Below are 24,440 nucleotides of genomic sequence, written 5' to 3'. Positions count from 1 at the left end.
ACATTTCATGCTAAAACATACCTTCCTCTCTCCCCTCACATACCCCTAGAATGAACTTTGTCCCAGGTGCCTGGCCTGGAAGCACAGCACCATTCCCCATGCAATCACTCTGCAGGATTCATGCTGGGAGCAGCTCCTGGTGGGGGAGTGGAGAACTTCAGAATTTCCTAAGAAAGCAGGATCTGATTTCTGTTTGGGGCTGAATCCCTGGATACACTGAGCTCAGGTTAAAAAAAAAGACAAGTAAGCAAAATGAGGTTGTGCCAGCCAGCACCTTGCCCAGCTAAGTCCAGCTGGGCTCCTAGAAATCTTCTGGTTTGGGGGGGAATCCATGGATAGGCAGCATTCACAAAACCTCTCTTTCCCAGCTGGGCTTTATTAGTGCCTCTTCTTTGTGTGGAAGACTCTCCCTATATGTCATTTCTCCAGCTCTTTTGCCATCCAGTTGATGATGTGTGGCTAGGAAGCATGTAAGGATGAGTTCCAATGCCCTGCATCTAACTGTAACCACGCACAATCCCCTTCCCTCACTTAGCCTGTGCACTGCTGGAATCACATCTCCCTAACTCCTCTCAGAGACCAGCCACTCCAGTCAGGAAAGAAAGCAAAAAAGGTTAAACCAAATCATCAGGACACTTGGCAACGTGGGATGTGGGAACACTGGGGACATCCCTCCTGCTCTGTGCCTTCTCCCTGCCTCTCCACCTCCTTGCACAGAGGAGTGGGAGAGGCAAGGCTGGAGGAGCAGGTTGGGAACATGAGACAAACCCCCGAGTAGTACCACAGTGTAATGCAATATCATCCAACTCCTGTCCCCCAATCCCATCAGCAAGGGGAATGCCATGCTGAGGACACTGCACCCCACAAGGATGGTTCTGCCTTGAGTTGGTGCTTTTCCCTGGGACAGGAGTGGGTGCCAAGGCTGTGCCAAGAGGTGCTGCCTCCTGCATGCCTGGCCCTTATGGGGGGACTTACAGACCAAGGAGGAAAAGAAACAGGGGCTGAGCTGTCAAACCCTTGGCATCTCGCTGGCGTGTAAGGTGCGGGTGCCCAAGGCACTCGCGGCAGGTGGCTGGGAGATGCGTGGCAGTTCCACAGGGACACCTCATCCAAAGGGAGCCCTTCCCCTCCACTCCCCCACCCCTGTGCCGTACCTTCCTGCGCCGGCTGCTACTGACCGAACCCTTCTCAAAGCCGAGTCCCGCAGCCCTGTGCGCATTAGAGACTCTTCATCACGGGGATGCCCCGCGGCGAGCAGCTCTTGGGGGTATGTGCAGGGGTGTGTGTGTGCGCATCACCCCCAATCCCGTGCCTCCCATTGGAGGAATAGCATGTGCCCCCCTTCGTGGAAAAAGATCTGGCGTTCTTCTTAGAGGTCGGCTTTCCCCTCCGTGTCACTCGTCCCGCGCCACGCTCTCCTCCAGGGCAGGCAGGGCCTCCAGGCTGAGCCTTCCGCCGGCCGCCCCGCCGCCGCAGTGCACGCTCGAGAAGGACACCATGGTGTGGAGAAGCATCAGGACCAGCACGCACAGTCTGATCCTGCTGCTGCTGAAGCGAGACCCTGCGGAGACCGGCAGCAAGGATGGGGAGTGGGGCTGGTGGTACTGGTGGTGGTGGTGGTAGAGGTGGTAGTGGTTCTGCCGCTGGTGATGGAGGTGGGGGTCGTGGCGGTGGAAATGGAGTGACTCTGATGCTGTGGATTTGGGAGATGTGTTGTCGTTGCTGTCTGGTGGGTGGTCGCAGGAGTCCCATTGCACCTCGCAGCACTTGGCCTCCTCGTCAGGCAGCTGGTTCTCCAGCAGCCCTGGGGGAAGGAAGCAGAGGAAAACAGTCAGTGAGAGACGCTGGATGGGGCTGTGGACAGAGCCAGCCCCAGTTCCTGCCAGCCATGCACTAAGGGACAGGCAGAACCTGACAACTGGGACACCCAGAGACTCCTGAGACTGGCCCTCAGTGGGGTTGTGAGCCTGCACAGACTGGCAAGCAGAGACCACAGCCCCGAGGCACGTTCACCCCCATGCTGCTTGTAGCAGTTAAATGCCCCAGCCCTGCTTTAATCCCACTCCCTTCATTCCCTTATGTGCTTGCTTTAGGTTTCAATTAGAGCTTGGGCGTTCATTTCCCACACTAAGCTGCTGGGCAGCTGCTGTATCTCCATTAACCACTTACACCTCAGCCCCAGCCAGCCACATTTTGGCAGTCAGGCACTGCTCCTGTGCCTCCACACTGTACCTCCTCCCACTCTGCCCCAAAAAGCCTTCAAAATCTGATGCATGGCTTGCAAGCACAATGGGACTCGTCAGCACCCAGCCCTGTCCCATCTTTCCCTGACTCCTTGGATGTGCAAGAGCCCAGCCCCACTCCCCGGATCCCCTTACCTGTACAGATGAAGCCAGGCAAACCTCCATAGATCAGCTCATCATTGTCCGGTAACACAAACGGGCACCTGGTCTGCACCTCCAGGCAGTATTGCTTGCATGGGATCCGGTGTCGGCACTGTTGTTGGGTCACGTTGAAATACTCGGAGCACAACCAGGCCTTGTAGACAGCCTAGGGGAAGTCACCAAGAGGGACATGTTACCTCCCTGGACAGCTGGGTAGCCAAAGCATTGCAGAGACAAGGGGTTAAATGTGTGTCAGTACATCAGGGCTGCTTACTGAACTCACCGAGCAACCAAAATAAACCACTGAAGTGCTGGGATCATGGCACCCATCTAACAAACTAAATCCACCACAAAAGTAAAGCTTTTGTAGATGTCCTCTACAGACAAGCACTGCAACACACCACGGTGACTCTGTCACGGCTGGTGGCCCAAGAGCTTGGTCCATCACATGGGAAAACTCAAGCACTGCTTATTGACCATGCCAGACCATCTTCCTCCTTCACAAGACATCTCACCAGTCCTTCAGGGCAGGGTACGGACCATTTATGCCACCTCTAAAGCACTTTTGCCCCCATCAGCTCTGAACAAGGGCCATGGAACAGCAGGACAGACTATGAGCTGATCTTCATTGGGAACTTCCAAAGGTCTCTGCCTCCTGGAAAAGCTGCTGGCCAGAAGCAGGCGGGCACCACTGGGACACAGCATACACAGCCGCTGCAGCCTCAGGCTCATCCTCCTTTGCCACCAAATAACATCTTCCCCACATTCCCCACCTATCTACCTGGTTCTGGGGTAGAATCCCAATTCATGGAAATCTGGAATTCTTCTCTGTGTCATTTCTTTTGACTCAAATGAGCAGACCTTGGGGGGAACTCGTTCATTTTACAGACGTATTTTGACACTCAGATGGACCAAACGGTGGCTCAGATGCCCGTGTGTGCTCCAGTTGCCTTTCTACTGTTTGGAGCTGTGCTGGGCAACACTTCCAGAAGCAAAAGCAACCCAGGGGTTCACCTGCAGCTGCAAGGCTGTGCCACAACCCCTGCCTCTCAGGCTGTCGGGTCCATCACCACAGCCACTCATGAGCAGGGCAGAGAAAGTGGTTTCCATCTGCAGCTGACCAAGATGCACCAACCAGCTCCTCCCTTCCACCCTCCATGTGTTCGTGCCCATTGCAACCAGCAGGGCACAGCCCAGATGGCTTTGGTTAAGAATGTATCTCCCGCATCCCCCTTATCTCCTGAGCATCAGGCACGGGTGGAAATTGTTTGTCTTCGCTTGCTTTAACAGGGAGGGAGATCTCCCATTGCTCCTGGTGAGCTGTCATTCCTCAGGCTGCAAGAAACCCGTGACACCTCTGGGAAGAGCAGCACCCTCCGTGGCACTTCCAGCTCATCTATGAATATATCTAGGCACTAGTGACAGAGTCAAGGCCATGTTAATGACCACATACAACTTCCTTTGAAACCAACTAGAAAGGACTCCCCGTGATTCAAAGGGAATGAATTTTCCTCCTCAACGTGCTTGGAGAAAACCCCATGCTCCTCCTTCCAGCTGCATTTTTATTTTCTGGAGGCTTTAAAAACATCACTTCTTTGTTTCCCCATGTTTTCCATAGATCCTTATCATCATTTGCTTGGACGATGGTAGTGTCTCAGGATTAAAGCTGGTTGGGAAATTCTTGGCAAGTTATTTTATTTCCTTTTTTTTTTTTCCTCCTTGGAAAATGCCAAATCATGAAAACCAGAATTTTCACGGAAGCATGTTAGTTTTGGTGAAACTTTCATCACAAGAAGTTTAACTGGGACCAGGGCACAATATATGGAGCAAGCACTTCAGAGCAGTCAATAGCCCTGCGGTCAGGGCTTTCAGCTGGGATGTCGGAAATTCAGCTGCGGTCCTGCTTTTACTCTGTGGCCCGATGGACGTTAATTACTTAGACAAATTGGAACAGCTTCAAAGAAGAGACCTACTTGGCAATCAGAGAGTCAGGATACAACTGGGAAGGGGAGCTTCAAGTTCTGCATCTGCCCAAAATGAGTGCCCCAGGAGCGAGAAAGAGGAAGAGGGGAGATGGGGAAACAGGGAGGACAAACACAGCCTGTGTCCCAGAGATGCCACAACCCCCACCACAATGCATGTCCTTGCCACCAGCATCCTCAGGGACAGTGTCAGGAGCAAGGGGAGAGTGGGGCAGTGAGGAAGAAACAGAAGGACTCAGTACCTAAAGCTTTCCGATACCTAAAGGGGGCCTTACAAGAAATCTGGAGAGGGTGCGGGCGGGGACACACTGAGTGCCCCCCTCTAACTCAGCCCATTTTCCAGGCCCTCGTCTGACTTTGGACTGAACATCTCCATCAATGGGACTTCCTTGCATTTCCTGAGGAGGTTGTTTTACTGCTGAAACCACTTATCTCGCTGCCTACAAGTTTTCCTTCATACTTGACCTACATTTTCCCATCCAAAAGTTCATTCCTTTCAATCATTCCATAAACCATCACTCTCCCTCCTCTCTGTTTACACATTTCTAATATTTGCAGATGTATCATGCTCCCCATTTAGTCATAACATAGGCAAGCTCGACTGATTTACTCTGTGATTTCCTGCGAGTTTCCCTCCCAGCCCTTCAATCATCCCCGACTCTCCCCCACACTGCTTCCTAGACCTTGCTCACATTCACAGCTCTCACCTGGGGACCCAAACAGCCTGCTGCCGAGGGATGCTACAGCCGGTTCCCTGGCAGAGGACCGTGGCTGTCACCTGCACTGTCCTAGCTCCAGCTTTGGGCTGCAACAACCTGCTGTTTGGCCCCACAGGCGGAAGGAGCAGCCGGCACAGGAGACTCCTGAGAGCTTGGTAGAAAGGAGCTTGGGCTCATCCAGCTCTCCTGATTAAACACAGCTTGCACAAGCAGACTCGGCGTGCATCTGCATGTTTTTCCCCTTAAATGCTTCTATTGACTCTTATCAGGGAAGGCTGGTAGAGGGTTGGAGGCTCAGACAAGGCCATTCCATGAATTCAATGAATTTCACTGTGTGAAAGGCTGCAAGGAGCCGGCGATACCTCAGCCACCAGAGAGGGCAAAGGAGGTGCTCTCACCCAGAACCTGCACCCAGGCACCAGGATTTCCCTGGTGCCTTCCCTTTTCCCTTTCCTCTCCAGGGTACCCTCCTGCCCAGGGGGAAGTACTGGAGCCGTTCAGCTGCCCAGGTCTCAGCTGGCCCTCACCTCGCCAGGCTGTGGGTCCTCTGGGTGTTGCATTCCCACGTCCAGGCATTCTCACAGCTGTGCACCACAAAACTGCCCAGGTCTGCTCAAAAATACAGTAAAGACTTGCTGGATCAATGGGGCTGGCAGCTGCCTCACTCCACTGGGATGTAGGCAGATCTCTAAGAGACACCAGCATCCACTCATATTGCATATCTGCAAAGATCAGCGTCGCAGGCAAGAAGCAAACTCCATGGGATGCTCCAGCCTCATGGCTTTGGCTTTTCAACAGCTTTCAATGTCTCTGAGCTTACCCTATGCAACCTGCCTTCTGCTGCTGCTAGTAAGGACGTGCAAGAATTTAGGACAGGAAGAAATTTATTCTGTTTAGATCAAAGGGGAAAGCTTTCTCAGGAAGTGAGTTTGGTTGCAATCAGTGTTTCTTCCATTCTGTTTTTGCTTTTGGCTGATCTCCAGCCTGGCCAAGTAAATAGAAGTGACCTCAACTCCAAACAGCTCTATTTTGGTGCCCTCTTCCTGCATTTTTAGCTCAGAGGACTGCCTAGATGATTCCAAGAAAGCACAACTAGGAAAGGGGCCAACTTCAGACACCTAATTTATATGCAAGGAGGAGGAGGACAGGCTACTTATCTGCATCTGAATTTTGCAGGTGTGCCCAAACACTCCATCATAAAAGGCATTAAAAAGAAACAGAATGAACTGGATTCCCAACAGCCAGCTAATTAAGCTACCTGCCTGCTCACACTCCCAGTGATATCTGAAAGCAGCAGTCAGAGGGACAGCCTTTTCACAGGCACTTCTGTGCCAAATTGAGTTCTTCACTGCCTGCACTTCTCCCACCGCCTCCTGTCAGTACCAGTATAACATCCCTCATCAAATCACTTTTCCAGAGTTTTTCTGCACAAAATAATGTACTCATTTTTTAAAGTAATTTGGCCATTTCAGTGCTGACCTACTTGCTGCTAGTATTCTGTAAGCACTGGCACTGCCTGTTGAACCACCCCAAATAAATGTGAGGAGCAGCACCAAGGGATGCAGCAGGAATGAAGCAGCATCCTTGGGATGCAACGCCTTTGCAGAGGATGTGGCGCTTGGGACAGCCAGGATGCACACCAGGACCACCAGCTGTAACTAAGCCAATGAGCTGCTGCTTTCCCATTACAGCAGGAATCAACACTTGGGAAGTTTCCTCCAGGAAAATCCCACTAATAGCACGGGTGTGGTGCACCAGCTGTAACGAATCCTTCTCCTTAATTAGAGGCAGCAACACCTGATTCTGCAGAGGGGGATCTGCAGAGTGGAGAGGGATAATGAAGGCAGAGGGGGAAGCGGGAAGCCCTCCCCTACAAAATAACTTTCTTCCACACAGGAAAGGCAGGATCTGGGGCTCACCCTCCGCGAACTTCGAGCCTGGTCAAGGTGGGGAGTTCACCTAGTTGCATGCCCGGGGCTACCATCCACACTGCATGAGGAGAGCAGAGCTGCTGCCCAGCAGTAATAAGCAGTTACACCAGGTGCAGGCAAAATTGGATGCTTTGAGAAAGCGAGCACGGGTTTATAGCTTTGCAGAGCTGCCCAGGGCTGTATTTAATTGCAATAATACTGGGCTCTGCTGACTAATCTGAGGAAGCGCTGGGGTCAGCTCTGGAAGGAGACCCTGGAGCGTGCTCAGGCTGGTGGCTGGAAGCTGCTGGGCTCTGCTGTCACAACCCTTCTCTTTGCTGCTGCTGAGGCCACAAGTGCTTGACGTGGTCACAGCTGCACAGGGCTGGGGTGGTGCATAAACATCAAACAAGCTCCTGCCAGCCCCACTGGGCTTGCTGCTCCCTTGGACCAGACCCCATCTGTGTCAGGGAACCTGCCTGAAACCCTCCACCCAAACCCACCAGTGAGCTCATGTTTTGCTCATTGGGATACCACACGCACCCAGCTACCAGTTTCCAGGTAGGAAAGACTTTCTGGCAGGAGGCATACCTGCCTACACCTGCCAGACCCCCCTCTCCGGCTGAGAGCTGGTCCCTTCCCTCCCCTCCCAGAGCAGTTCCTGGGACTCACATTTCCATCATGGCCTGAGATGAGCATCTGGAGTGGCTGCGCCTCATTAATCTTGGACACAGGGAAATGAGTACCGCTAATGAGCCGCTTGGGCATCTCTCCAAGCTCTGGCACATCAGGATGCAGCGCGGGAAGCAGGACACGCAGGGCAGGAGAGAAGAGCCCCCTTGGATGGCAGAGGATTAAGGCAATGCTAACGTCCACGGCCAGCCAGGAGGAGTCACAAACACAAGCTGTAATGTCCAATTACCGCTGTATTCAATTACTGCTGCCTGCAATCCTGACATTAACAATGTCGAGCTTTTAAAACAGCTTTTCTTTTTTTCCCCCCTTTTAAATTAGCTTTGTTATAGGCTGTTCTAACATCACATCTGTAACAGCTGGGGTTCTGGTCACTTCTTTGATATTTCCAGAGCTGTGTTATCCCTGCCTTACCACATTCACATGCTCTGGTTTGGGAAGAGGGGGGGTGGAAACCAACGGATCCCCAAACCCCAACAATTGTGCACGATTTTATTTTTTTGTATTGTTTTTACCCTTTTTTTACTCTAAACTTGATTTTGCTGGCGATGACAGCGCTGGAGCCGCAGATTCTCTGTTTCACAGCCGGGGGAGGCAAGGGCTGGGGTGCCTCTGCCCATTGTACCCCGGCACCGTAGGGCATGGAGGAGAGTCAGCATCTGTGGCTCCAGGAATCATGATGGAGGCTGCCAGCAGGAACGGTGTGAGATGGGGACGGGTGCTCGGCGGGAATGGGGCCGGCCGCAGGCAGGCGGCAGGGTGCTGGGAACGGCACCATTGCAACCTCCAGCCGCTTGTTCCTCAATCACCACTAGGAACACCACACAGGGCTGCTGGACCAGCATCCTGCCTGCTGCCCATGCCGGGCTCCCCACTACTCTGCGCTCCCCCCTCTAGGGTTTATTATTCTTTCTTTTCCCATTAGTTTTTCCCCAGCCATCCTATGCATGACCCTACTTTTCATCCTGGTTCATCACTCCAACAGGCTGTGCCAGGCTCCTCCTCAGGGAGGGTCCAGGAAGGGGAAACTCCCGTGTGCTCCCCAGACATGGCTTCCCACCCATGTCCTGAGACCAGACCCGCGTCCCTTGATCTCATTGATGGAGTTGCTCCCAAATGACCTAGAAGCAACGCAAGTCAGAGCAACCTGCTCATAACACCTGAGCGACTTCACGAAGTAGCTCATCAATTTTACATTTTTATTTTAATTCCCAGTTCTTGGATTACAGACTATCTGAATGCCCCTTCTTCTGCGGGGGGAAGGCCCCCCAAATAAACCCCCCTCTGAGCTACTCAAAACAAGTCGAAGACACACAATTCCCTAAGCACTCATCTATCAAAATGAAAATAGATTTAAAGCATGACCACCATGCACCTTTGAAACTCAAAGCCCAGGCAGCAACTCCATAGCACTAAAGCTCATGATATCCGATAGCTCGACACACACCTTGGGAACACATTGAGCAGGCAAAGGACAGGAGAACAAGCACCTCAACCTGCCTCTGCAAGCACGTGCACACCTTCAACACCCATGGAAATGCTGGGCCAGGGCAGGAGTGGTTACCAGTGCCAGCTCCCAACCCACGGATGTTGTCAGGGGATGGGCACCTCATTTACAGGCTCATTTCTTTGCTTATCAGCTCATTGCAACCAAGGGTTCCTGTGTACAGAGGCCAAGGAAAAGCCTGGTCTCATCCCAGCAGACGCAGCTCTCAGCTTGGAACAAATCCAGGAGGAATAGCCCGGCATTGCGGTTTGTACTGAAATGGGAAGCATCTCCTGGAATAGCTGGGCTGACGGCCTCGCTTCAGACACTGGACATGGCACTTGGCATCCCAGCATGGCTGTGTGGCTGCATCTATATTACACAGCAAGCAACAAAACCCATAATCGTATCAATGAACATCGCAGCTGGACTAATGGAAAGGCAGCAACCACTGGAAAGCCCCCCTGCTTCCACAGCCAGTACCATGTGCCTGCATGTCATGGGTCCCCCATTTCCCTGCACCCCCATGCACCCTCCAGCAAACACCCTGCACTGATTCTCGCTGTCCTACATGGTCACAGTACCTGGTACAGGGGCTGATGCTGCAGTCACAGTGACGCAGGGTGCAGGGGCAGATGTGTGGGACCCTGAACCACAGGGCAGACATCGCAGTCTGCTCCTTGAAGCCCCTTCCCTCCCACCACATCTCCCACTTGACCACAGGGGCCACCGTGGCAAACCAGTCAGTGCAGACCAACTGGGTCCCGGATGGGGTTTACCCCCATGGTCCGGGTGCCCACCTTGCAGCCACCCAGCCCTGCACAACCACTCCTGCAACCCCAGCCTGCTGCAGTAGGCTTTTGATGCACCGCCGAAAACATTACAATTCCCATGAAACAGTATTTTTGTTTAATTATAAATTGCACCCTGGGACAGACACATCCTTCCTCCAAGGATGATGATGGGTGGAAGCACTCTGCTCCCTGCTGCCCACAGACCCCCAGCTCTCGCTCCAGTGTATGCAATGTCAGCAGTGTGTTCAGTCCCCCCTGGGTCTGTCCCCTCTATTTTCCCTGTGATTTCTTCTGACAGTGACTACCCATGCTTGGACAGTGTCTAGTACAATGCGGCCCCAGTCTTGGTGGGCTGCCTGCAGGCGCTGCTGTAAAACACCAGCAGTAGACAGTCTCTGTCCTGAGAAACGTTTGATGCACACAAGCCCGACAGCACAGCGAAGGCAGAAAGGACCAGCACTCCCACGCTGAGCCCGCTGAGCGAGAGCGGCAATAGTAAATCCAGACTGCTGTTTTATGCTCTCCTTTCAAGATGGGTTTTGGCTGGGGTTTAGAGAGGAGAAGACCAGCTCTTCAGGAAGGCGAGGTCGGGATGGGAACATGAAGGTATGCATGGGAAGGGAATGGTCACCAGGAGAGCTAGCCAGGAGACTGGGACAACCAATCAGGCGGCCAGGGAGTGAGCAGCTTCTCAGCATCTGGAGGGGTTTGTCCTTTTCCATCTCCCATGTGGCCAGGGCCCAAAGGGGAAGGTGTCCAGGGCTGTGGGGAAGCCAGGCCATGCAGGGACTGAGCCCCCTCCCTGGAGCCCGGACCCTCTGGTTTGTGAGGGCTCCGGCACACCAAAACAGACCAGCATTACCTGGCCCAGATATACCAAACCAAATGGGACCCTCCCCAGCTACCGCAGCATGGGTGCACCCAGCCTGCCCCAACTCTGCGGGTGGGCCACTGAGGAGAAGGAAGAGGGGACAGCTTGGTCACTCAGCCATTGCTTGCTAGGGTTGTGCCAAGCCCTCCCTCCCAAAACCACTCCAGTTACTGTGCAGCCAGGGATGTATCTTCCCAGCTGCAGGAATAGGGAATCCAGAGGAACATTAACCAGCTTCCTAAAAAGAACTCAGGGGGATTTCAGAGCACCTCAGAAGGTGGGAGGGCTGCTCACAACACAGTGATGTCTCTGCGGTAGCTGCACTAGCCAGCACAGCTCTGGAAAGGTGCGTAACCATCACTCACCAGCTAGCCCCTGGTGAGGTTGCAGGTAACCGGTGGGTTAGCTAGCAGCCTAGTCTGCTGTTAGTCCAAAAGTAATTAAAGACCAGTATAAAGCTGAAGATGAACACGACCGAGTTGGGACAGAGGGAAAGTCAGGTCCTTGCAATCTATTAGCATCGCTTGAGGAATTCACTCCCATTAGATACTGCTGCAGCTGGGAGCAGGATTCAAAAGTAGATTAAACATTTATTCAGATAATGGGAACATCCTGTTACATTAGATGGATATAAAAAAATAAAGGCTAGACACTTCAGTGCCACAAGTCATATATTACCCACCAGCTGATGGGGACGAGGAAGAAGTTTCCCTGCAGAGCAAATACATCTACCTTTGAAGGAAGCAGTTGGGCTGGAGCATCATTTTCAGCAGGGTTTGAGTGCCCAGCCCAGCAAGGGCTACACTGGGGCATCATGACAGCGCTGCCCTTGCAACCTATGCACATGGAAGGGCCCGATCCTGCACCTTGCCAGAAGCCCTTTGTTCCCACACAAGTGCCTGAATGGTGCGCAGCATCCCACAAGGTCCTATTTTGTGTGAATGGGAACACAATGTGGTACAGGGACTAAGGGACACCCTGCAGCAGGAGGAAGTCTCTGCCTTGCACGCCTCACAGAATGGGGTGAGCAGCAGGATTTGGCCCAGCTCCCTCATGCAGCAAACAGGGGGAGACAGCCCAGCTCCCAGGCACCTTTCATGGTCAGAAGGACATGCAGTCTCCCAGGCCAATGCTGGAGTTTAGACAACTGCAAAAGCCTGCTACACTTGTTCACAGAGGTCTCTTAAATGCAGCAAAAGATGATCTCCTAGATGCTTATCACCACTTCTGATGGATACAAGGGGACTGAAAATGGCTCGTGTCAGACCTGAGAGCTGGAACCTCTCTTCTTATCGCCTGACGAACAGCACTGGCAGAAATTTCCCTCTCTCTTCCAGGTGGAGCCTTAATGCACCCAGGAGGTGGGGAAAAACCCAGGATAACTCCCAGTCTCCATGGTGAGCAGCAGGCAGATGCTCCTAGCCAGCATCACTCCTCAATCAGCCAGCCTCAAGGGATGCACTCCTGTGAGGAAGCCCAGTCCCCACTGCTCTCCCCTGGAGCAAGCCCAGGCGAGACTGGGGCTCTCCTCTCTGTAAAGCTGCCATACACAAACACAGCCACACTGCTCCATCCCCCTGCCAGCTCTGCCCGCAGGCTGCCTCCTCCTCCCAGGCCAGGAGCCAGGATGTAGGCAAGCCCCGGGGCTCCCCGGGCACTGCTGCCAGGCTTATGGAAACACAGCACACAGAGCCTCAGGGCTGCATGCACAGCACCCACACAGCAAATGGGTGCAGGAAGGAAGGCAATGAATTGCAGGCAGGGTGCTGCAAGACAAGGGGGTGAGTAAAGGGGTCTGCATCTTTGGTAACACTGGAACCCAGGGACTTGAACTTCCAAAGCATGGCATGAAGATAAATTATCCCCCGCAGAGTGGAAGTGCTTCCCCTGCATTTCCATGAGGAAGAAGTGTCCAGAGAGATGCCCATGCCCTGGGCCCATTGCTGCCCCAGGACCATGCTCCAAGCCAGCCCTCTGTCCCGGCAGCTACTGCTGCTCCCTGACAACCTCATTGTCACAGGACAGCAATGAACGAAGACAAACAAGTAATACATCATAGCAAATAAAAGCTGCTCTTGCATAAACTTCTGCGGGCACTGCTCCACCAGCCGTGCTGCACACCTAACAGGAACACCAGGCAAAGTTCATCAACACCACTGAATCAAGAGCCTTCATTTTCACTACATACTTTCCACATGCAAAATCAATGGACTGCAACACTCAAAGTGCTTCCAACCCAAGGCATGACTGCCAGCAGGTTTGCTTTATGTGCTTAAAGCACAGGGCAAGGAAGCTCTGCAGCCTGCAGTTACTGGGGCCATTAAAAAGATCCGAACAACTTACAAGGGTATAGATCCAAACCACACTCCTAGAATTCACCTAGAAACTGAACAGCAGGCAGCAAAAATCACAGGACTCTGCTGTTGCATGCGTCTTGCCAGCACAAGCATCCCTCCTCAACGGGCAGATGCCCTCCCTGGATACAGATTTCCAATGCCCAATGGGAAGCGGGGCTGGGCTGCCGGATGAGGGATGCACTGGGCAGTTACAAAATCTTGCCAAACACAAACAATAAACAGCATTCCTGCAGATGGTGCTTCTGCTCACAGCCATGCCCCGAAGAACCCCAGGGATCAAAGAAGGGTTTGAGGCCCGCATCCAGGAGCAAAACCACGCTGAGAGCACTCAGCAGACAGCAAAACACCCGGTGCTTCTCCACCCCAGCAACACCTCTCTGTCACCTACCTGTGCCAGCTCCCACCAAGCAGCCTGAGTAACTGGGTGGGAGCAGGAGGAGCAGGTGTGCCTGGACACATCAGAAACCTTTGGGAGCAGGGATTGCAGGAATATCTCAAACACACTGTTGGAGAGTTCCAAGTCAACATCTGCACACTCACATATCCCTTCTCCCCATGCTAGGGGCCGCAGACCTGTTAGCAACAGCTCAACAGGCAGGAAAGGGGGAGAGGACAACTGCTGCTTGTGAAATAATCATCACAAGCACCTGAGGTGGCTGCGGGCGAGGACTTCTCCCTACTGCCATGAGCATTTCCTGTCCTCATTTGTAGAGGCAGGTCTGAAGCATTTATCAGTAGCATGGCTGCCTGGGAATGTTCTGGCTGAAGGTTTTTTCTGCTTTCTGAAAATGCCAGTCCTTGGACAGTGAAGCACCTCATGGGAAGACTGCAGCCTGGTATAGAATGGAAATTCTAGGAAACCAGGTGGAGGTCCCCATGAGTGAGGCCAGAAGGGTTCAGGGGATAAGAAAGGATTCCCCACAGGGAAACCTGGACCTGCCCCTAGCAGCCACCAAACCCAGGGGTTTGGAGATGGTGCTGGAGACCTTCCTGTGAAGAATGAACCATGCAGAGCAAAGCTCTCATCTAGTCTCAGGCTGCCTGTAGTTGCTTTGTATCCTCAAGCACGAGGACTTATCTCCTCTTTACAGCTTTTCTCTTGGTTATGGCATCATTCTTACTCTCCACCATCTAGCTCAATGGAGATGCCACTGAAGACTAGGAGCAGGTCAGGGGGAGACTCAGGTTTGGAAGGGGTTGAACTCTGCACTCTTATGTTAAACACACAAATACAGCTCTTGCTCCCCCTGCACCGATCAGTCACAACCGTTCTTCCCAAACAGCATCTGGCTGGGAACTTGCAAGAAAATCTCTGCTTGTCACCTCTCCCTCCAGAACAACGAGCTGGGGAGAGTGATGGGGACTGGTGCAGCACGATGCCTGCAGGCACAAGATGCACAAAGCTCCCTGTTCCAGGGAAACAGGTCCTGGCACAGTCCTCATCAGGCCCCATCCCTGCCACTGGTGCCAGCTTGAGCACCCCCTCTGCAGCTCCCCTCACCGCCACACTCTGCCCTCACACAACCTCCATCCACCAGAAGTGCTGCACAAGTTGTCACACAGACATAAGATGACAGCTGAGATGCCAAATACATGTATCTTTTATTCCTGGGGGCATAAGCAGGGCTCGCACTGTTTCCTTCTCCAGCCAGGATCAGGAGCACCAGGATGCTCACACAGGCAGCCAAAAACTTGCTGGTGATGCTGTTTTACGCTGCCTTTTCTAACACAATAGCCACACCAGCAGAGTTTGGGGGCACTCATGCTGTCTGTCTGCACCCAGCACCACTCCTCCCTCTGATACCTCAAGAACATGGCTGGGAGAGAGGCCTCGGGGAGCAAAAGCCAAGCAGGGAAGAGGATCGAGGCTGAGGTGGTCGAGCCTCCCCAGGCGGGCTGCTGCCTGCTCTGCCCATGGGAGCAGCGTGGACAGATGGCTACTTCTCACCCAAGCAGCTTCTGTGTCTCATTCACAGATTTGCTGTCCCTGAGTCATTGCCCTTCAAACGACAGCAGAGACGAGCTTCCTCTGTGTGGAGCTAGGCATGAGTTGCATGCTAATGGCATCCCGGTGACAGCGGGAATAGCCCCTGGCAGGCAGGTGTACCCTGCGCTCCTGCTCCAACCCTGGCAGGCAGCTCTGGAGGCAGGCAGCAGAGGAAAAGCCCCGTGGAGCATCTCTGGGGCCAGGCCTGGGGCTGTGGCATAGTTTGAGGAGATGCCGAAGGGGCTGGGGCTGCTGTGTGTGGTCACTGAGGCATCAGGGTCCTGAGCGGTACCCAGTGTCTCTGCCACAGTGGGAGGCCAGGCTATGTGTGATCCCTTGATGTCCACAAAAGGCTCTTTTCCTGATGCAAAAGATGCCAGTTCCAGGATAGGGACCACAATAAGCCCTCTGCATGAGCAGGTCCAGCGATGGCCTGGGTTCAAGCAGACACCAGTGTGCATCCTCTTCCCCCTCTCAGTGCCTGGCTATGGAGAGGGCGCTGCTGCCTCTCCTCCGGCAGCACAAGGGTGCTTGCAGAGCTGGCAGTCAGCGTGACACTAACAGATCCCTTTGTTGCTACTAAAAGCAGCATTGCAAGCCTGCTAGTAAAAGCAGCATTGCAAGCGCTCCCCAGTATGGGCCACCCCAGGCAGCCTGTGACAATGGATGTGTACAGCAAGGGGGGGATCAAGGAAGTTATGTCATTTTATCAGGTTACACATTTTGCGAACACCATGGCACACGCTTCTGGGCTCACTGACTCCCAGAGACTGCCTGCACCCAACAGGACCATGGCACCCCGGATGCTTTCCAAAAGGCATCGTTAGTGCAGTGTCACACTGTGTCTCTCCCACTGAAGCAGAGCCTGCTTCTCTGAGGAGCTGGTTCTACCCTGCCATGGAGCCCCCGTGCTCCCAGGGACAGGCACACGCGAAGAGGAACCTGGGCTCCTGCACCCAGCACCGGCAGCAGCAGGCACAGCCTGAGCACACGGGTGCAGGAACAGGCGCTGGCACCTGCGTCACTTGTAGCTACTTGGTGACAGTTTGATGGAGAAAGATCTCTCGCCCTCCCTCACACCTCCCTGCACCATTTGCCAACCTGCCTGTTGCTGCACAGAGACTTGCTGCCTTCATAAACTTCTGCTTTTTCCCCTTAAGCACCACCAACAGACATTAACAGGCAAGGACTAACAGACAACAAGCCACCCCAAAGCAGGCACCCAACCACCACTGAAATCAGTGGTGAATCCCCTCCCATTCACATCATAGAATCATAGAATAGCTAGGGTTGGAAAGGACCTTAAGATCATCCAGTTCCAACCCCCCTGCCATGGGCAGGGACACCTCACACTAAACCATGGCACCCAAGGCTCTGTCCAACCTGGCCTTGAACACCACCAAGGATGGAGCATTCACAACCTCCCTGGGCAACCCATTCCAGTGCCTCACCACCCTCACAGTAAAGAATTTCTTCCTTAGATCCAATCTAAACCTCCCCTGTTTCAGTTTGAACCCGTTACCCCTTGTCCTGTCACTGCAGTCCCTGATGAAGAGTCCATCCCCAGCATCTTTGTAGGCCCCCTTCAGATACTGGAAGGCTGCTATGAGGTCTCCACGCAGCCTTCTCTTCTCCAGGCTGAACAGCCCCAACTTTCTCAGCCTGTCTCCATACGGGAGGTGCTCCAGCCCCTGATCATCCTCATGGCCTCCTCTGGACTTGTTCCAACAGTTCCATGTCCTTTTTATGTTGAGGACACCAGAACTGCACACAATGCTCCAAGTGAGGTCTCATGAGAGCAGAGCAGAGGGGCAGGATCACCTCCTTCGACCTGCTGGTCACGCTGCTCTTGATGCAGCCCAGGATATGGTTGCTTTCTGGGCTGCGAGCGCACACTGAAGTTGGCTCATGTCCATTTTTTCATTGACCAACACCCCCAAGTCCTTCTCTGCAGGGCTGCTCTGAATCTCTTCTCTGCCCAACAGCCCAACCAAGTGCTGAGGGAAAGCACTCCAAGGCTGCTGCCCCCATCCCTGGCTACTTCACCCCACAGCAACCATGTGGGTCCAGCTGCCAGCACTGTGCACCCCTCAGCATCGTGTGATGTCTCAACACCAAGAAAAGCTCAGGCCTGTCCAAGCACCGGCTCAGCATCCCACTTCCTTCCTGGCTCACAGCACTCCCATGCATCCCAGCCACCACAGGAGCCCTTCTGATACCTTGACAGTTCCTTTTTTACAGAGCAAACTCCTTTCATCAGTTCAGTTTTTGATTCTTCTGTTTTTCAATCTTTGATCTCTGTTTCCAAGCATTTGGGTGGCACCCAACACAAGGCACAAGGAATTCAGCCATGCCAGAGGCTGTGGCCACAGTAACAGCACACCTAACCCAAAATATCCCTTTTGTTCAAATTCTTTCTACAATGTGATCACATCTTTGTGTAGGGCTCAAAAAAAGCCCCTTTGCTTACACGGCATTGGTGTGTAATGTGGAGCTGTGTGCTTGGCTAAGCTCATGCATGTGGTCTTGCTAAATGATGTGCTGAACCTACTCTGGAACTTGAATCTCATGAAATGCCAGTAAAGCTCCACCTCACCAGCCAGGCTTGCTCCATGGAAAAGCTCCATGTGCACACACCAAAGCTGCCTGGGTGCTTGGGAGCAGCCTCTCCCCTCTTGGGTGCTGCTGCTCCTGGTGCAGCACCCACAAGCCCATTAGTGCAGTAAGAGGGGACCAGACCCAGGGTGCAGCTTTGCAGTCACTCACCAGCAGATTCACTGATACTAATGTAACCCCATATGTTTTTGGTGAAGCCACTTTTGCTGTGGGTCTCAAGGAACCTGCCTTCTGCCTGCAGGGCTCCATGCACCAGGTTGAGTAGCATTTTGGATAAATCCAGCAAACACAAACTCAACTCAATCTGCATTTGTGAAGGTAAAACACTACTTTACTTGCCTCAAGTGGCATCCCTGGCACTGGGATGTCCCCAAGACATGGCCCTCCCAAAGCTTCCATCCAGAAGATGCTCCGCATGGAGGGATGCTCAGCAGAGATGCTGATTGCTGATGCCATTTCTGGGTAAACAAGAGCAAGAAAACAGGACCCCTGGAGGGTGTTGAACCTGGCACTGCAGATTTGCTGCCCAGCCACTCAGCATGGGCTGTGCCAAGTGTGATGCCGCAGCACCTCACAGCCGGAACCAGCCTCCGTCTCTCATGCATCGCCTGCACGTCCACAGTGGGGAAGCACCAGCACATTGTGAAAGCATCAGGAGTGAAATCCTGCCCTGCCAGGCTCCCTCAGACAGGCTCTCCGGTGGGTAACATGGAAACCAGAGGTGCAGAAACAGATCTGGCCAGGGTCACAGTAGGACTTAACAGCCACTGGCTCATCCACGCAGAGAAACCCTGGTAATCTAATATAATTTGAGATGCTACAGGTCCTATCCAGCCTTGCCTTCCCACTAGTGCTCTGTAACCAGCCACGGCCCTGCAGCTGCTGGCTGTCAGTCCTTCTCCCTGCACAGCTTTGTTTCTTGCAGCTTAATGAGTCCTTAATTCAGCAGGCTTTGTCCCATAGATCTTGATTTGCCCTCGTACCAGTGGGAGCGGGCACTTTTAGGAGAGCTCTCCATAGCAGCTGTTGGTGATGGAGGCAGCACACAGTGCTCTGCCTTTATAGAAGCAAACCTCTCATCTGGCAGTGGCTGAGCTGGAGCAACTCTGCTTTTTGCCTGTTCAGAAACATGGAAAAAAGGTACAAACCTGCTGCAAGCATTCTGCAAGGCAACACTTTGGCAGGATGGGTTTTCCTTCCTGCACTAAGTCCTGCCAAGCCTGCATTCGGCAGGTGCTGCCCTCACCTGCATTTCCCAATGGACATTCAGCTGCAACATCCACATCCCAGGGCTGTGACTTCCTCCAGCCCTTTTGAAGGATGCTACCAACGTGTCACCACAATCACTCAGCACACAAAGCGCACCGCGTCTTGCAGTGAAAGGGTACAAAGCATGCAGGAAGAGGGAAGACGGAGGTGTCAGGCAGCTGCTCCTGACTCAATTTAATGCCTTTTCCCTTAAAGGTAGAACACCACCAATGTTTTCCACCTCTTCTATGCACATCACCGCTAACTAGCACCATGTCCCCAGCAGCTGGCACACAGGTGGGCACTGCAAGAGGTGACATGTATTTCAGAAGATAGACGGACTTTATGGACCCACTTTTTCCTCTCCCTCCCCTGTTCGCATGGTGCTGGGGAACACAAGGGCCGTAAGTGCCAACCTCCATGAACCCACACACACACACGAAATGCAAACAGACAATAAACCTAAACCCCATCTTTTTCACATTTCACTCTCAGCCATTGGGATTTTTGGTGTTAGTTGTAGGAGGAGTAACTAAAACATTTTCAGAGTGTGATTTGGAAGCTGACAGTGCTTCACGGGAATAACAACAACGTATGCAGAAGGTGGGATCTGCCTGGGAATTATTTCCAAGCAGAAAATAAAAAGGCCTGAGAGAGTATTACAGCAATGAGTAATCTGAGCAGCAGAATTACACAGAGACCCCACCATTTCACAGCGTTTTCCGCAGCTCCCAGGGGGGATTTTAGCCCAGCTTTCCCTGAGCGCTCCCTCAAGCTCCACGCACAAATAGACCCAGGGTTTGTACACGCAGGATGCTGCTTCCCCCTGGCAGCGTCTGCCTTTCCCCTGCTGAGCGCAGCGCCCCAAACTCAGGGGCTGCCCTCAGGATGATTTATTAACAGGGAAGGATGGAACTCGTGTGTCTCCTGAAAGCAACCCGCAATGCTCAGCTGTTCCCAAGTTGTTAACTTGGGGTCAAAGCTGCTGCCATAAGGAACTGGCTGCTCCAGTGGGGCTGTTGTTGTTGTTTTACAGCAGATGCAATAAAGAGCCAAAATCTCTGGGGTGATTTGGCTGCCAAAGAGCTCCGTATGTGCTGTTTACTGAGCCGTGCTGCTCCCTGGGGACAGAATTACGGGGGGATCTGTGGCTCTGCAGAGGGAAGGCTGTGTGCAGGTGAGCTGGAGCTGCCTTGTTTCCTCACCTTCAATTTTCCAGCTGCTGTTATGGAATAGGAATTTTGTGAATGGGAGGCAGCACAAATCCCCATGCATGGCCACAGGGTGCAGGAGCTCTGCATCCACAGCCCCCAACCCCACATAATCCCTCAGCCCCAGAAATATTACTTAAGTCTACGTACAGGGCTCTCTAAAGCCAGTCTCCCGCTGCAAGGATTATGCAGCAGCCTCTCACGTTGGCTGAGCTGTCCATTATGTTTTCTTCCACTCCTCTCCTATTTTGCTGTCATTTGCTCTCATGGGTTGTTACCATCAAGCAGTGGCTCTCTGCTGTTAATTACAAGCGGGTAATATTCAGCATCTGGATAGGAATTACAAACTCAGCTAGCTTTAAAAATCCCGCCAGCCCATTTTTTCCAATGCAATGAGCAACTGCAGCCCCTGCTGAAGAGCGGGGCACACAGAATCAGGCCAAAACTCACTCGCCACCACAATGCCAGATGAGTTTGGCGTTACCCTCATTTCACAAATGGAGAACAGCCACCGAGATGGCAAAGCTGAGGCTCGCAACTGGGAAAGGCTAAAGTAAGGCACCTAAATACATATTGAAGCACCTTAAATAAGTGGCCTGATTTCCATAAGAGACTGAAACGAGCGGGAGGTGCGAGGGCTTGGGTTGGTGCATGCCAACCCAGGCAACCATACTGGAAATCTCCTTGCAAGTGCATACAGGTTGGCCCGGCTGCTCATGCTCTCCTGTTGCTTCCCAAACGCCTCCTGTGAAATCACAAAGCTGATGCTCTTAGATGCTAGAAAGATGCAACTGTCAATGTGACACAGAGCAAGTTAGGAGGGACACATCCTGCTGCTGCTGCCTTCAGCTCTGCACCTTCTAAGCTCGTTTCCTGCTTCCTCATCAAGGATGTTAAGACCAGGGACACTTAATGACGACTCATCTAAGCACAGCTCTGTTTCTGGCTGCTTTAGAGTCCATGGGAACATCTCCTTGTCCAAGACTCAAAGGTAATGGTTATTTTCTTATGTCTGCTCTCTCTCCGGGTCTCTATACCAGTGGGTACAAGCAAGTCAGCCTGAACAGAGATGGATGCTAAGCCTTAAGTGAGGGCTCTTGTAGGCTCCACTGGCCAAGGCACAGGAAGACCCTGCTTCTGCTGGACCCTCAGGAGCGGGAGCAGCACATCAGTGGGTCGTGCTGAGTCCCTTCCTTCACCGTGGAAGCGGAGCAGCAGGACCAAATACTCTCTCAGTATTCAGCAGACTGAATACTATGTACCTTTGAAACCACAGGGGGAATATGGGCAAGCAGATTGTAATTACCTGGCCTGGCACAGGCTCAGAACGCCACCACTAGCTCCTTTCCAAAACCAGCTCCTTACAAAAGTGATGCAGAAACACGGGCACAAGAGCGGCAGCTAGGATCTCGCTGTCGTGCCCTTGACGAAAGACACCACCTTGGTGTCTCCGGTGCTGTGCCTCAGTGCTGCTCCCACACTTTCCCAGGGGATGAGCCCCAGGCCAAGAGCTGCCTGTGCTGCTACCACAGCTCCAACTGTCCCTCAAAACTCCCTCAGAAGCACAGCAGCCTAACACCGTCCTGTCACCAGGAAGAAATTCTGCCACCGTCCCTCTGGGTCTGTCCCCCAAGACATAGCTCTGAGAAAGGTTTAATTATCAAGACCATTATGCTTCCTAGAGGTGATGTCCGGAGGGAGCGCACATGGGTGAGCCAGGCAGCTCCAAGCAGGCGAAGGCTGGACTCATGAGAAAGCTGGAGAGCACCCACAGAACCACACTGAGGACTCCAGACAGAGATGCAATTGTAGCTCTCATTCTGGAGAGGAGACAGCATTGTGCTGAGGCTCCACATGACTGATGCTGGGGAAAGCAACCCATTCACTTTTGGACCATGGACAGTGCCCTGGAACTGGTGACAGTCTGACACTATGGGAATGGCAAGGAGTGGACTCCTATCCCAGCACCCCTGGCCCACCTTCCTGGGAAAAACAGGTGGAAGGGCTGGAATACAGCTGCTGCATTCAGGGAAGGGGCTCTGGCACCTTGGTTCATCTCAGGTCACTGCTTGTCACTCGCAGAGCCCTGGGCTGCCCCAGCCCTTTTGCAGCAACCTTCTGCAGCAACCCCCTGCAGCAGAAGCAGCAGCAGGCCAGAGGCAGCGATGAGGGGCCCCAAAGCTGCCCTAGCTTGGCCTGTGTGCACACGAGTGTGTGTCTGTACACATAAAGGGGTGAAGTGGTGTTGGGAGCCTGCCTGTATGTGGATGGATGTGAAGGGATGAGTGCATGAACACCCAGACCAAGTCCTGCTCTGCCCTCTTTCTCCCATCACCCCATCCTGGCCACCTTGAGGGCTCTGGGCTCATCTCACCAGCACTGCCAAGCTGTGCCTTGGAGGGCACAGGGAGACCTCCAGCCTGTGGGCAGGTGGAAGCATGGCTCCATCAGGCATGAGAGCAGGAGGGCTGTGGCATCCCACTGCAGCCAGGACCCCCGGGGCTCAGTGTGACTGCAGGACAGCATGCTGCCCACCCGTCAGCACAGCACGGGGGGAGCCTGGGATGCCCCATCCTACCTTGCAGTCTGTCAGGCAGGATCTGACCGAGTACTCTTCCGATTGCAAGTACTTCTCCAGCAAGAGGTCGAACTCCTCGTATTTTTCCTGAGCGTGTTGGTCCAGCCGCTGGTACGCTTGGACGCAGCTGCTACAGGCCTCCCCGCCCAGCGCCCCGGCCGCCGCCACCACCAAGTCCACCATCAGGTTGTCCACGCTGCAGTCCAGGCCGTCCGGGCCGGCCATCTCCCGCAGCAGGTCCCAGATCGTGTAAGTATCACAAAAGGAGAGGTTGAAGTTCCTAAAGTAAGCCTGCAGGAAGGTCCTCTTGGAGGAGGGAGAGGCAAAGTAGGGGGCGGCGGCGGGGGGCGAGCGGAGGGGCGCGCCGGCCGGGGAGCCCCGCGGCCGCTGCAGGGCGTGCAGCCGGGCGCAGGCCGAGTCCAGGTCGCCGCGGGCGGCGGGGCAGGGGCCGGGGGCCCGGCTGAGGTTACCGAGCAGGGCCTCGCAGCTGCCGCCCGCCGGCTCGGCCGCCAGCAGGGCCCGCGGCCCGCGGCTCCTCGCCCTCCCGGCGCCGCTCCGCTCCCGCGCCCGGAGCTTGGCCCCGGCGCAGAGCCACAGATGGTCGGAGAGGAGGACGGTGAAGAAGAGGAGCGAGGCCAGCGAGAGGCGCCATTTCTGCGCCCGCTCGGGGTCGGCCACCGGCTTGTCGCTGCGGCGCGGCGCGCAGCACACCGCCCCGCCGGCGGCGCCCCCGCGGGGGTACATCCAGGCGCCGCGGATCATGCTGCGGGAGCGGCGCGGGGGGGCGGCGGCGGCGGCGGGGCGCGCCGCGCTGTTGCCGCTGTCACCTGCGGCCGCCGCGCCGCGCCGCCGCCGCTGCCGCCATGCCCGCGCCCCCGCCTACAGGCCGCCGCCGGCCGCCGAGCTGCCTCGGCCCCGCCGCTGCCGCCGCCGCCGCTCCCCGCCCCGGCCCCGGCTCGCCGCCAGCCGCTCGGGGGCATGCCCCGGCCCCGCTCACTCGGCTTTCCGCTTCCCCGTCGGCTGCGCCAGATCGCGGGCCCCACCGCGCCCGCCGCCGCCGGGCCCCATGCCCTCAGTCTGTCGCCATCTTCGGCCGCGCCGCCAACACCTTGAGGAGCCGCGCCGCCCTGCGCCTGCGCGCCTGGCCGGCTCCCCCCGCCCCGCCGACCATTCACGGCCCGGCCCGGCGCGGGCACCGGCGGCGGCAGGTGCCGTGGTGCTGAAGGACAGCTCCGCACGCACGGCCCGCCGCTACCGGGGCCGCGCTGCCGCGGGGAGGGGGGCGGGCGGGTTGCCGGTGCCCCGCGGGCCTCACCCCGCTCCTCACCCGGAGCCTCGGCCCCCGCCGGCTTGTCCCGTCCGCCTCCCGCGCCGCCGGCGCGGGGAGCGGGGGCCGCCTGGTAAGGGGGTGGTCCTGCGCAGAGCAGGGTCGCAGTGGGCTCTGCCAGCAGCAACCGGCGCAGAGCCCGCGGCGTCTCGCAGCTCTCCCGTGGCAGACGCGCTGCGTGTCCCGGGGGACCTGCTGCCTGCTCACCCTCAGCCCCGGTCGGCCCCATTTCTGGGTCACCCGGAGGGAGTTCTGCCCAGGCACTGAAGCTAAGAGG

At 54.7% G+C, this 24,440-nt stretch overlaps 1 protein-coding gene across 1 annotated transcript; it reads right to left on the bottom strand.

The window, feature by feature from the left end:
- Positions 1-1,394: 1,394 nt before the first annotated feature.
- NALF2 (NALCN channel auxiliary factor 2) lies at positions 1,395-23,598 on the bottom strand (the record flags this gene model as incomplete). The annotated part of the gene is made up of 3 exons (XM_080624691.1): positions 1,395-1,804; positions 2,379-2,550; positions 22,837-23,598. 3 exons carry the CDS (start codon positions 23,596-23,598, stop codon positions 1,395-1,397), a joined length of 1,344 nt encoding a protein of 447 aa, XP_080480817.1.
- Between the last annotated feature and the right edge of the window lie 842 nt (positions 23,599-24,440).

The sequence above is a fragment of the Psittacula echo genome (assembly GCF_963264785.1).
Source record: "Psittacula echo genome assembly, chromosome: 8".
NCBI lineage: Eukaryota > Metazoa > Chordata > Aves > Psittaciformes > Psittacidae > Psittacula > Psittacula echo.
The sequence above is the reverse complement of the archived record's forward strand: the minus strand, read 5'-3'. Positions and strand labels throughout refer to the sequence as shown.